This window comes from Stylophora pistillata, chromosome 1 (genome assembly GCF_964205215.1).
Source record: "Stylophora pistillata chromosome 1, jaStyPist1.2, whole genome shotgun sequence".
Taxonomy (NCBI): Eukaryota; Metazoa; Cnidaria; class Anthozoa; order Scleractinia; family Pocilloporidae; genus Stylophora; species Stylophora pistillata.
The window spans coordinates 44,271,903-44,284,112 of NC_142519.1; the positions used below are offsets into that span (position 1 = coordinate 44,271,903).

General features: G+C 34.8%; 1 protein-coding gene across 1 annotated transcript in view; it reads right to left on the reverse strand.

The window, feature by feature from the left end:
- The window catches only part of LOC111325154 (Fanconi anemia group I protein), a 35,177-nt gene that overhangs the window by 5,575 nt on the left and 17,392 nt on the right, over nt 1-12,210 (reverse strand). Inside the window, exons 20-40 of the mRNA XM_022928892.2 lie at nt 12,059-12,129; nt 11,661-11,721; nt 10,520-10,655; nt 9,732-9,787; nt 8,178-8,246; nt 7,950-8,051; nt 7,756-7,834; nt 7,440-7,531; nt 7,258-7,341; nt 6,446-6,483; nt 6,044-6,129; nt 5,492-5,582; nt 4,920-5,019; nt 3,874-3,953; nt 3,593-3,656; nt 2,843-2,945; nt 2,427-2,509; nt 1,696-1,818; nt 1,061-1,112; nt 810-886; nt 113-163 (exon numbers count right to left, since the gene is read on the reverse strand). Of these exons, the coding sequence (XP_022784627.2) occupies nt 113-163; nt 810-886; nt 1,061-1,112; nt 1,696-1,818; nt 2,427-2,509; nt 2,843-2,945; nt 3,593-3,656; nt 3,874-3,953; nt 4,920-5,019; nt 5,492-5,582; nt 6,044-6,129; nt 6,446-6,483; nt 7,258-7,341; nt 7,440-7,531; nt 7,756-7,834; nt 7,950-8,051; nt 8,178-8,246; nt 9,732-9,787; nt 10,520-10,655; nt 11,661-11,721; nt 12,059-12,129 (1,698 nt within the window). The remainder of the gene's footprint in view (nt 1-112; nt 164-809; nt 887-1,060; nt 1,113-1,695; nt 1,819-2,426; nt 2,510-2,842; nt 2,946-3,592; nt 3,657-3,873; nt 3,954-4,919; nt 5,020-5,491; nt 5,583-6,043; nt 6,130-6,445; nt 6,484-7,257; nt 7,342-7,439; nt 7,532-7,755; nt 7,835-7,949; nt 8,052-8,177; nt 8,247-9,731; nt 9,788-10,519; nt 10,656-11,660; nt 11,722-12,058; nt 12,130-12,210) is intronic.

Sequence of the window (12,210 nt, forward strand, 5' to 3'; positions counted from 1 at the left end):
AAGACTACTGTAAGCTGTAACGCCAACAGATTAGTCAAACTTTTGACTTATTATTATAATTATCATTAATATCATTACTATTTTTATACTGTAATGAATACAAACGTCATACTTCATCTACATCTCCAAGCTGACTATGAACATCCTGGGCAACATCACGCACCTACAGCAACCAAGAAGTAATCATCTTATGTGCATAGAACAACTGAATTCTGCTCATGTTCAGTGTCCTCTTAGATCTAAAAACTGAGGTCATGTAAGTTTATGCTTTGCCAATAATAGAGGAAGGTTAGCACCCGTTTCCACAATGACTCAGAGCATTAATACAGAGATTTGTGCCAATCTATTTGAAGATCCAGAATGCAGATAGAGAATGGAGCCATTTAACTTGGAGTGGCATGAAATGTTTACACACACAGTTTCCTTTGTCTGGGAGAAAAGGTGACTTTGTGGTTTATGTGCAGAACCCCTGATCAAATGGTTCTGGTTTAAGCCCTGGCCAGGTCATTGTTTTGTATTTTTAGGTGTAAAACTTAAATCTTACTAGACCTCTCTTTGCCAAAAGTATACAGTTAACTTCCCATAACCCAAATGTTCAAGAAAAAGTGAGAAAGGAAAGAGATATGGCGAGTCTGAACAAATAACTCTTTACCACAATTTAGTTGTAATAATCGCCACTGTTATACAAACAAGTGCTAAGGGGCAATTGAAATAAGACTTCACCCTATCAACATCAGCAGGGTCCATATGGAATTGAATGGGTTGAATTAAGTTACAAATTTGATCAAAAATCTGGCTTGAGCCCTTACCAGGCCTGCACTTGCTTTCAATTGGAATGTTATGGAGTGTAACAGGGACATCAAAGACTTAGTGAGAGAGAGATCATCTGGAAAGAGGAAAAATTTGAGCAAAATTAGGAACTTCCCAGAATTCTCCCAACATATAGAAATATGAAGTGGAACTGACTTCTCGACTAAGACACACTTTATGTATTTTATAAATCTGAAATTTGATATATTTGAAAGTTAAGAAAAAATAATAAATTCTTCAGTTTTCTTACCAACATTATTATCTGCACAAACCGTTTGAACCCAGGTATGCAACTGACTAAACTGTATCAAGGAAAAAAGTTCAGTTCATTGACAAATTTAAAGGTAAATTATTTATAGGTACCCCACTCTTTTGGAAAAAAACAATGAATGGGTAATGATAATGAAAGGTCTGTAACCAATAACCTCAAAAAATTTCATAGGTGGCAAAACAAGGAATTTGCAGTCCCTCTAAAGTTATGATCCTCTACAGAAGGTGCCCCCCTATTTAGTACTTCATTCTGTATCACCAAAATGACACATGAAACATAGAGCTATTTTCAATAAAACTATGCTCACAAATACAATGTGGAACCCAATGCATGAACATACATACATACATACATACATCCATACATCCATGCCTGCATGCATGCACGCACGCACGCACGCACACACACACACACACACATACATACATACGTACATACATACAGTACATAGGTTAATTGACCACTCCCCTTAGGGTGTATTCTTAATAAAATTGAATGACCCATGAAAGTAGCAGTATGCCGAAAGGAGATTTAGTACTTTGTGATCAATTATTGTCCTCAGTTCTTGTTAACTGAATGTAGTCAAACATGAGTGCACATTTGAAGCAAGGTACCTGAGGTCCATCTGGCTCCAAATGATGTGCTAACATTACAATCACATTCACTAGTGACTGACAATCCTTAAGACTGACTTCTTTGTCCTCATCGGGAGAGGAGATGATGCTGACAATTAAACGCTACGGAAACAAGACTTAAAAATCTTATACTATTGCACTCCAAATATACCTTTCAGCAACCCTGCTCAAAAGGGGGAGATTTTACTTTACAGAAAAATTACCTTGTAACTGATAAATATGAAATCATACAACGGAATCAATTCATTCACAAGACAGCAACATTAAGTATGGTTGCAACATTCAAAATTGGAAATGCATACAGTTTCAAACAGGTGTATAAATCTGTGTGGAAATTTACTTTCATCTGCATTACACAAATTTGATTATTTAACAGTATGCTATTTCACCATCAATCACAGTATCTAAGAGTGGAAAAAAAATGAAATGAACAAATTCAAACAGACAAAATACTGACAAGTATTAACAGCATGAAGTCAGTATACAGAAAAATTAAAAAGTCGACCAGCAAACTCTTTCTAGGTATTCAAGAAACATTATTACCAAACATGAGAAAGCATTTAATACTATACCAAGGGAAAATAAATTGCTGTGTCAATTCCTAAATCTGCATTATTTCCATTTTTTGATTAACAGCCATCAGGGGCAGGTACGAAATGCACTCGAAGATTAAAAACATTAAATATTAAACATTAAAATATGATACCAACCTGACATTTCTTTATCTGCACATAAATAGCTTCTTGATCTGTTGAATCATCTGATGCAACACCATTGCCATCCTGGGTTGAATCTAGGTAGCAAAAAAGAAAAGAGGAAAATTTGTCTGTGGAATGAACAAAACACCAAAATATTGGAACCATGCTATCTCTGGTTATTTCATTGATCCGACACAAAATAGAAGATTTATTGATTAGAATCACATTAAACAAAGAGATAGCTCTGATCATAACAGACAAGGATAACTAAAGGGAAGTCGACCAAACATTATGAAAAAGTTGTAACCTTTTAAAATAGTATACTTGCACACAATTATCTTCTTGAATCAACTGATGTGAATTCACATACAACCATGTAATATGGCTGCACTTTGAGAAATGATAATATCCACAGCTTACAGCCTCACCTATTGCATTCATAAAATGGGGCAACTTTTGGAAGAACCAGCAGCACATGATATTAACCACTGAGCAGAAACCCTCTATACACAAGCTATTGATTTTCTTACCCTGAATAAGATTGTGAAAGAATTAAGTTAGTTTGTACAACAGAAAAAAGTTACTAAGCAATGAGGAGAGAGAAGCATAAATCCCATTTTTCAGCCCAAATGTTCTTTATATCCCAATTCTCAGCCAATTTTTCCAAGACTTCAGTACCCAATCCCATTTTTCCAGTGATTCCTAGTTCCAGTGAACCAATTGAAAACATTTAGAAATTCAACTCATTTAGGCACCTCTAAAGGAAAATTAAAAACACAAAAACAGACTAAAGCAGGTGCAGAGCTTGTTCATACATTCACTAAAACAGTCAAAAATCTGAATTAAAAAAGCCAAGAATATATTGACATCTAAAGTAGTCAAATGAGCATCACATCCTTGGTTCTTGTGCATCTATTCATCAAAAACATAGCAAAGACTCTTTCAAACACAACAACTATTATTTGACAAGTGTTGTGTTGCCGCTAAATTTATATTTACATAATTATACTCGTTTGAGGTGTTGCACAGCTGGTAGTTTACTTGCTTTAAAGATGTCTTATTGCCAAGTAAAATTGTTGTCTTATTCATTCACAAGGGGCACAGCATACCAGTGACTTTAAAATAAAAATTCCTTCTTTTTTGGGTAATCATAAACTACACTATCCATGCAATTGTACCTTCTCCTTCTTATCTTGCTCTTCCTGTAAACAGCTTTCTCCATTAAGATGCTTCCAGAAAACTCTGTAATTGAAGACATAATCAACTACTTAACTCTACTTTTAAATTTTAAAATGATACAAAATTTCTGCATTTGAGCTTGATGTTTTTTCTTCATCTCCACCTTGTGACTGATGTTTGTGACTACCTTAGTAGTAAGTAATTAGAGTAAAACATGTTTCCATCAGGACTGCCTGCTAACAGTTTTACTTGTTTATGCATGAACAAAAGCATTTAAGACCTTCCAATGGTACAGCAATGCTTGTAAATGGTGTCGTTGTTAGAGCCTCCAGGTCCTGAGCAAAATCCACCATCACTAATCTGAGAAAGCATTACGCCAAAGTTGAATATATTGGTTTTCATAGGAGGAAAAACACCTTATAATTGCTTTTCTAGATACAAAATTAATGGTCTTAACCGATACAAACAAATGTTCTCCTTTAGATATGCCATAATTAAATCCCCTACTCTGAGGAATCATACTTTACATCTAAAGTTAAAGGTGGTTGTAAAGTAACAAGAAAAACATGTTGATGCCCTACTGAGAATCTCTTTTGTCATGTTATGTGTTAGTTGTTGCATTATCAAAACACAGGTTAACCACACAGCTCAATACCAATGCAAAAGACACACTTTACTCTTACCTATCATTCTCTGCATTACCTGTAAGTATAGACTTGTAGCAATTCCCTTAACATGTGCAATGCTCTTAACAGGTCTTACATGGTATGGAAAAAAATCAAGTATTTATCTGTTGACCCCTTACATTATTTTGAAAGCAAAGCAAGAATTTGCCTCTGGGCTATTCCACATGAGACATGAAAATTTGACAGATTTTCAAATTCAAAATATGAGAGCCAAATGTACTTTTAATGAAAGCTTATACATAGTTCTATAAGAATCCAAATCTAGATTGGCAGTAGTGGACATGCCCAGGTTGTGTGATGCCATTGTTTTTGAGGGTTTTTATTAACCAAATAAGCCATTTTACATACCAATATCTAAATTGCTATATCTCAAAGAAATTGATCGCCATGAATCAGATTTTGAGATCTTAACTACCCACTAGGATGAGCCTTTCAATGCAAAAAGGAAAAAATTCTCAAACATTTAATGTCTCAGACGTACAAAGACCTAAAAAGTGTTGCGGACGTGACCTTCAGGGTATCATTTATTTAATTTCTATGTAGGTTCTCAACTGTTTCAGGTCTTATTTATGTTGCTCTTATAATGTCACAAAATTAATATAAAACATTGATAAATCCTAACCATTCAGTTTGCTGATACCTCTTTGAGCTTTTTAACAGCTGTATCAACAGCATACTTCACCAATTCTTTCAAGCCTCTCAATGTAGCTAGACTTTGTTGATGACTTGGAGCTCTGTCACTGAAATATTACAAATATTACAGCTGCTGTTGCAATTCAAACACCTTCACAATTAAGACAAGTATACTAAGACAGTGGTGATAAATGTAAACAAACAAAGAAAAACAAACAATTTGTCTTAGATTGAAGTAATTCATTTTCTTTCATACATTTTTCATCACTAACTTTCACTTATATTTAGCAATCATGACCTAAATAATTTAGCTTGCTACATTTTGGTATTGATTTCCCTAAATTAGCAATAATTGCATATACAGTACAACTAAGTATAATATAAATGAATAAAGGCTGATAGTTTCGAAAGAAACTGTTTGGGGCCGCGTTGGTGGGAGTAACGAAATAACTTGGATATATCAATATAGTTGAAGTGGTAAATTGGCTACCGTAACAATTACAAATATAACTTACTACTTTACTACCAAAGACACTATTTGAATAAAAGTTACATTATGATCACCATACTTAGCATCACCTGAATAATGCTCTTAACAAAGATGCAGAACATTCCAGTGAAAGCATACTTTTAACTCCCTGTTTTACAGCTGCAGAGCGACTTTTCTTTCCTAGATTTCAAGCCAGAAAACAGATTGTCTCAAAACAAAAGTTATGGGAAATGTTTGGGGAAGGGAAAGAGGCTCACAACACAAAAAATTGACAGACATTTAGAGCAATACAACACAAACAACAACACTAATTGAAAGAGAAAAACACATTTCTTTTTCCTTTTCCATTCTTTCTTGGTCATCTTTCACGCTAAGGGGGCTATTCTTAATGATACAGACAAGTTATTACACTTGGTGCCCATGCAAAGAGAATGGTAACACAAATAATGAAACTGGGTGAGTGAGTAACAGATATCAGTACCTTGGATTAGTGGTTTCCATCGAGAATCAAAATGTCATCAATAATTTATTCTCACTCATTTAATTTCATTTCTATGTATCCCATTCAGGTGAGCTCAAAAAAATAAAAAGAGAAGAAACACTTTGTTGGTTTTGATCGATGTTAAAAAAAAAAAACCTACCAGCAGTGTTTGATTTTTCCTTTAGTATCTCTGAGAGCTGGTGGTAATTCCTAAACAACTGTAGAATCTCTTCCACTGATTCCCCACTAGACAACAGAAACAGGAATTTTTAAGCTGATCCATAGGTAACTAATTAAAGAACTAGGTCATGTGATTGTATGGCTAGATACAAAGAATCTTCCAGTATGTAATTTATGTGAGTGATTGTAATGGAACAACAGGGGAAACAGAAATTAAAAACTTCAGGGCCAACAATAAAAAAAAACATATACCTTTTCAAATAATTCTCACAAGTATATCATTAGATCCCTTATCTAAACTCTACACTGTTCTGTGCTTCTTCAATTTCCAAATATGCCAATAAGAGCCATGTGGAATTCAAAATTTATTTGACACACTTACCTTAGCTCTCCTTCTGAGAAACTGTACTCTAGCAGAATCTAGATAAAATAAAATCCAAAATATTGACATAGGTATAATTTCTTACTTCTATACATTCCCGACAAAGGAGAGACAAAATCCTTTTAGTTTAACACAATTCTAAAATTACACATGTACAGTGCCACCTGTTTTGCATCACTAGTAATTACTCTGCTTTCCCTAACCCCACATTGTTCCAACTTTTAAAAAAAGCTATAATATATTAATCAATTTTTCAATCTTGGTATTCACAACATTTGTTTGTTTGTTTGCCAGTTAATTGATCCCCACATTAATTATTTGTTAAAACTGTAAGTGACCAACTTGTACACCTACACTATTGTTGTTGATGAGCCCCTTTTAATTTGGCAGTTCATTTGTGTTAATTATCTTCATGTTAACATCTTTACTGTTTGTATTGCAGTTTGGTTCACATCATAGGTCTACAAGTAAATCAGTTGTGTCTTTCTTCTTGTCTTTCTTAATTCATTCATCACATAAGATGAATTACGCTGTCTACCCAGCCAAGAACTATCATAAATGATTCTAATCATTAACTAGAGAAAGATACCTTTGAAATGAAGAATCAGCCCTCTAAATATCAAACCCCTTTCTTCCAATGACTGACTCCCACAAAAAATCTCACACACACAAAGAACAAGGAAAGTTAAATGACAATGGAATCATTTAATCGACCAAAATTACACTCATTCACAGGGATAAAATCTTGCCCTGACAGGAAATTTCAATTTCACCAGATGGTGTTGAAACTATCCACAGAATGCAATGCATACCTCATAAACTCCAAGAACTAGGAGAGCTAGAATGTTATTCTTGATACCAACACTAGAGACCAGAGAAAAGTCTGCGGACTTATCCTGCAAAAAGATAACATCACATGGTTAAAAAGAAAATACTGGTTAAAGAAGACTTCAGATGACAGCATATATATCATTTCTAATAGTAATTACTTTACCAGTTCAAAGTCTTCCATCTCTGATTTGTTCATTCTGTGAACAAGAGACTGGAATAAATCCTCTAGTTCATTTAGGATGTGTTCCATTGATTCTGAAATACCAAGCAAAGTTCCTTTTAATCTCATTTGCAGGTGCAACATTTGGAAACCTCTAAGTTTGTTTCTAGCCCACTGGCCACCAAGAGAAAAGTAAGTGTGCAAAAATTGCCCATGCAATCCTCTTTTAAGCTATTAACCACAGCACCTTCATCTTAAAGTACATGTAACTCCTTTCTAGTTTTAAAGAAACTGAACTTCACCAGTAAAGCTTGCATACCTTTCTCATCATTTTCATCCTCATTGTGACTTTCAATACATTTTCCCATCGAGTGCAGTAAGTAACACAATAGGTGGGCCTAAAATGAAATAGCACATCTTCTTACATAACATGGACAAAATTTTGCAACTAAACAAGTCAGAGAGATGAATGGGAAACTATTCAAAATGACAAAAACATTAGGAGTTACTCACTAGTGGCTCTGTAAGGTAAATCTGATCTCCTGCAGCAGACAAACAAGGCTCTAATTTGATTGGAGGATTAACTGTTTCATCTGACTCCAAATATTTTTGGAACTGTGGCAGTAATCAAATAATACTTGGGTTAATGGCATGGAAGTGCCGATATTTCACCTCATATCCATTCACTAGAATCCCTAGTAAGTTAACAGTAATAGTATTGTCCAACAACATGCACATTACCTGATTGCTTAACATATCTAGAATAGGTTGTTGTAATTGAGGATTTCTACATAACACATGGAAGAGCCCCTAAAAACAATAAGAGAATTAATGAACAAATAAAGTAAAATTATAAAATATTTAAGATAGTATGCAGACTCTCCTTGGTCAGAAGGTGCTAACTGAGAGAATTTTTGAGAAATATTTAAAAAAGTAATAGCACATTTTTTCTGTGTTTACATAGCCTCATCTAAACACTTGGGGCTTGAAAGAATACTTGAAAAATGTGCAAATGCTTGCCTGCATCTTACATTTAAACAATTTTGTCAAATACTCTCAACTCCCCACTTAATTATGTGAGGCTGTGTAAATACCAAAAAAATTACTCTAATGCTTTAGTGGAGCTGGTGGCTGCAGATAATGGCTTAATTATGCAGCTATATTTCATGTGCAGGTATGTCACATTTAAGCAGTCATTGTAATGGGTCAGCCTCCAGAGTAAAAATGTGATGTCAGCAGATGAAAATTTATGTACGTGTAAGTATAAGGTGATTTGGTTGTCAATTATGACTTGAAACTCCACAAACAAGACTGTTAATAATATCAATATTATAATTATTATGTATGACAACATACACTGTATATAAGTATGGAATTTTAAAAATGTTTATTTCAAGTTTTTTTTGGCTGTCTGTAATATTTCATTGCCTGACATTTCATTTTAAGCATGAATTATAAACACATTTAAATTTTGAACTGTTTGTAAAAAAAAATTCCATGACATGAAATTATTACATTTGGATAAAATCTACAAACAAATTAAGATTGACTAGGTAATTAATGGTTGCTAGTTTGTTACAGTCTGTTATGTAATGACAAGCCTGTGACTGTTGCCAGCCCAGGCCATGCATGGTTTAGTTTTGCACCATTTCGGTCACGTGACCAGTGTGTTTTTTATTAGCGTGGTCATAAAGTGTTTGACTCAAGCTCTTAGTGGATTTACACTTGTTAAGGGTGTCTTTTTTGTCCTTTTTGTGATCCTAAGGCTGACAAGGTAAAGAGGTGTATTTCGTGTCTTAAGTTTAATTAGTTTCTTTATTCCACTTCATTTCATATTTTATTTTTATGTTTTCTTTTATGCAGCACCATTCAACAAACATTCCCATCATGTCATTAGTGTAATTTCCATTTATTTTAGTTTTACAGCTTCTGTTTGAGGTCAGCAACGTCTACCAGCCATAATTACTGTGCAGTGGTTTGTTCAATCTATGTAGTTACAAGCCAGAGATCCCTCAGTCAGAGTATTAGTTAACCACACCTCATAGAATAATTTGGATATATCAACAAAGTTGAAATGGTAAATTGGCCATCGTAACGATTACAAAAGCTGACATTTAGAGTGTTAGCCCTTCGTTGGAACGAATGACGAAGGGCTAACGCTCGAAACGTCAGCTTTTGTAATTGTTACGGTGGCCAATTTACCATTTCAACTTTGTTGATATATCCAAATTATTTCGTTACTCCCACCAACCCAGCCCCGAACAGTTTCTTCCGAAACTATCAGCCTTTACACACCTCATAGAGCTGTACTCTTACATCAGCTTGCTGAGTGAGACATCTCCGAAGGTTCCCTACAAATAAAACACATGCACATAGCTGTAAGCAGCGGCAGAGTTAAGTTTACAACGATTTCATTAATGTTTTCAACAGCAGGGCAAATGGTTTTCACAGGTGGGAAAAACTTTTTTAACTAAACTTCATTATATTATATAACTTTCCTCCAGATTGTCAAACCAGGTGGGCAAAACTGTCTTCACAGCCAGTCAATTTACCTGATACCTGGCCCTTAATGAAACCCCTGGTTTGTCTGTAATTCCAACCTTATCAGATATATGAATTTCATGTATTCATTGTGTCCAACCTTATCTATAAGGAAGACTATACACAGCATAACTTATAGGTAATCAATACCTACTAGAGAACTGCATTTGGTGTTCATTTAGCCAGATGTAACATTCTTAGAGCCTAGTGTTGATTAGTGATGATTCAAGTGAGAAAACCATCTGCATAAATGCTTTGAAACCTTCTTTACAGAAAGTTCTTCAATGCTTTATTTTGGCCTAGCAGCTGGAATTTCTCACAGGGCAACTGTTTTAGGATTTTAGATTGCTAAACAGTGACATAAGAAAAGGTTGAGCTTTGACTTGCAACATACCAGTATACCATTTAAAGAGCCATACAGGGGAACAAGGGGTCTCAGGTTCATGGCTAATCCATACTCAGACCATGCTAGAACAACATGGAATTTTGCTGCACATTTCAAATTGGGAAAAAATTAAGGATTTCTCTGTTCTGCGATTTACCTAATATCTCTAGACAAAGTGCTTCATTTCCCATGTTACCACCTCGAACATGAACATCTACTTGAATTTGACTGGAATGTGATGGCTGACTTGGCTGACTCCCAGACTGACTTGATGTGATACCTCCACCTAAAATCTGAAAGAGTGCACAAACAAACCAAAAGATTTGAAAAAGAAAAACAAGTAAAACGAGTCCACAAAACATGTATTTCATGAAACATGGGTGAAGACCTTAGAGAAAAACCAATCGAGGAGGGGAATTTTTGAGCCCGAGTTTCATTCTTTGAATCACTCAGCCAATTTTCCTTTTACATACCCTTAAATGAGATTGAAAAACATTGAAGTGGTATTTGCCTTGCCTCATTTCAGAGGAAAATTGTGCAAATATTATTACAACTGAAGAAAGTAGTGAAACAAAAGGCTCAGCAAAAATTGCCGGGCATGTCTTCTTTTAAACAACAAACATATGTAATACATATATATGAACTGCGGTTATGAAACGTATATGTGCACGATCCTTCGCAGTAAAGCACTATTTAAGCAATAGTGAAAATCAGACCTGAAAAAATTCAGGCCTGTACGGGATTCGAACCACTGACCTCTGCGATACCAGTGCAGCACTCTACCAATTGAGCTAACAAGCCAACTGGGAGCAGGCCATCAAATTAATTCGACATAAACCCGTACATGATAAATCAAACAACAAACATATGTAATACATATATATGAACTGCGGTTATGAAACGTATATGTGCACGATCCTTCGCAGTAAAGCACTATTTAAGCAATAGTGAAAATCAGACCTGAAAAAAATTCAGGCCTGTACGCGATTCGAACCACTGACCTCTGCGATACCAGTGCAGCGCTCTACCAATTGAGCTAACAAGCCAACTGGGAGCAGGTCAGTGGTTCGAATCCCATACAGGCCTGAATTTTTTTCAGGTCTGATTTTCACTATTGCTTAAATAGTGCTTTACTGCGAAGGATCGTGCACATATACATGTCTTCTTTTGTTGCACTGAAATTCATATGCCAAAATCTAACACTGGAATTTTAGAGACTTGGATATAAGTTAAACCTTCCTTACACACCTCCTTTTAATTAACAAGAACATACATGTAAGGCCTAAAATATACCACACCTTAAAATGTTTAAGGATCAGGAGAAATCCGGTTACAGCAATCTTACGTGCATCCACCTGTCTTAGGAGGAAAAAAAAAATGCTGTGTTACTGGCAGAATCAACTTGTAATTAAATGGTTGTAAATGGTTAGAGCACCATTTGTTCATTCATAGAAAAAAAAAACCTTTGGTTAAAGACAAAACTGAAATTCAAGAGGTGAATGCTAAATATATTACTCTGTATCAACTAAAGCAATACTCAAGGTGTGCATTTAAAAGCCATCATCAGTTACTGAGAAAAAATCAAGGTTCTTAGTATAGTTTTTCATTGCCTATCATTTGTATTGCAAATACATTTCTAGAAATACCTTTCTAGATCTTCATACATACCCATTTCCACAACATTCATCATTATTACCTTGAGAACATTGCTTTTCGTAGCACAACCATAAGAGAGTCCCTCAAAGACAAACTGATCTTCAAAAGGGGCTGTTCAAAATGGCAAAAATCAATTTTAAAAAGTTGTCCAAAAAACTATCTCCAATAACAGGAAATAATTATAACTGAAGC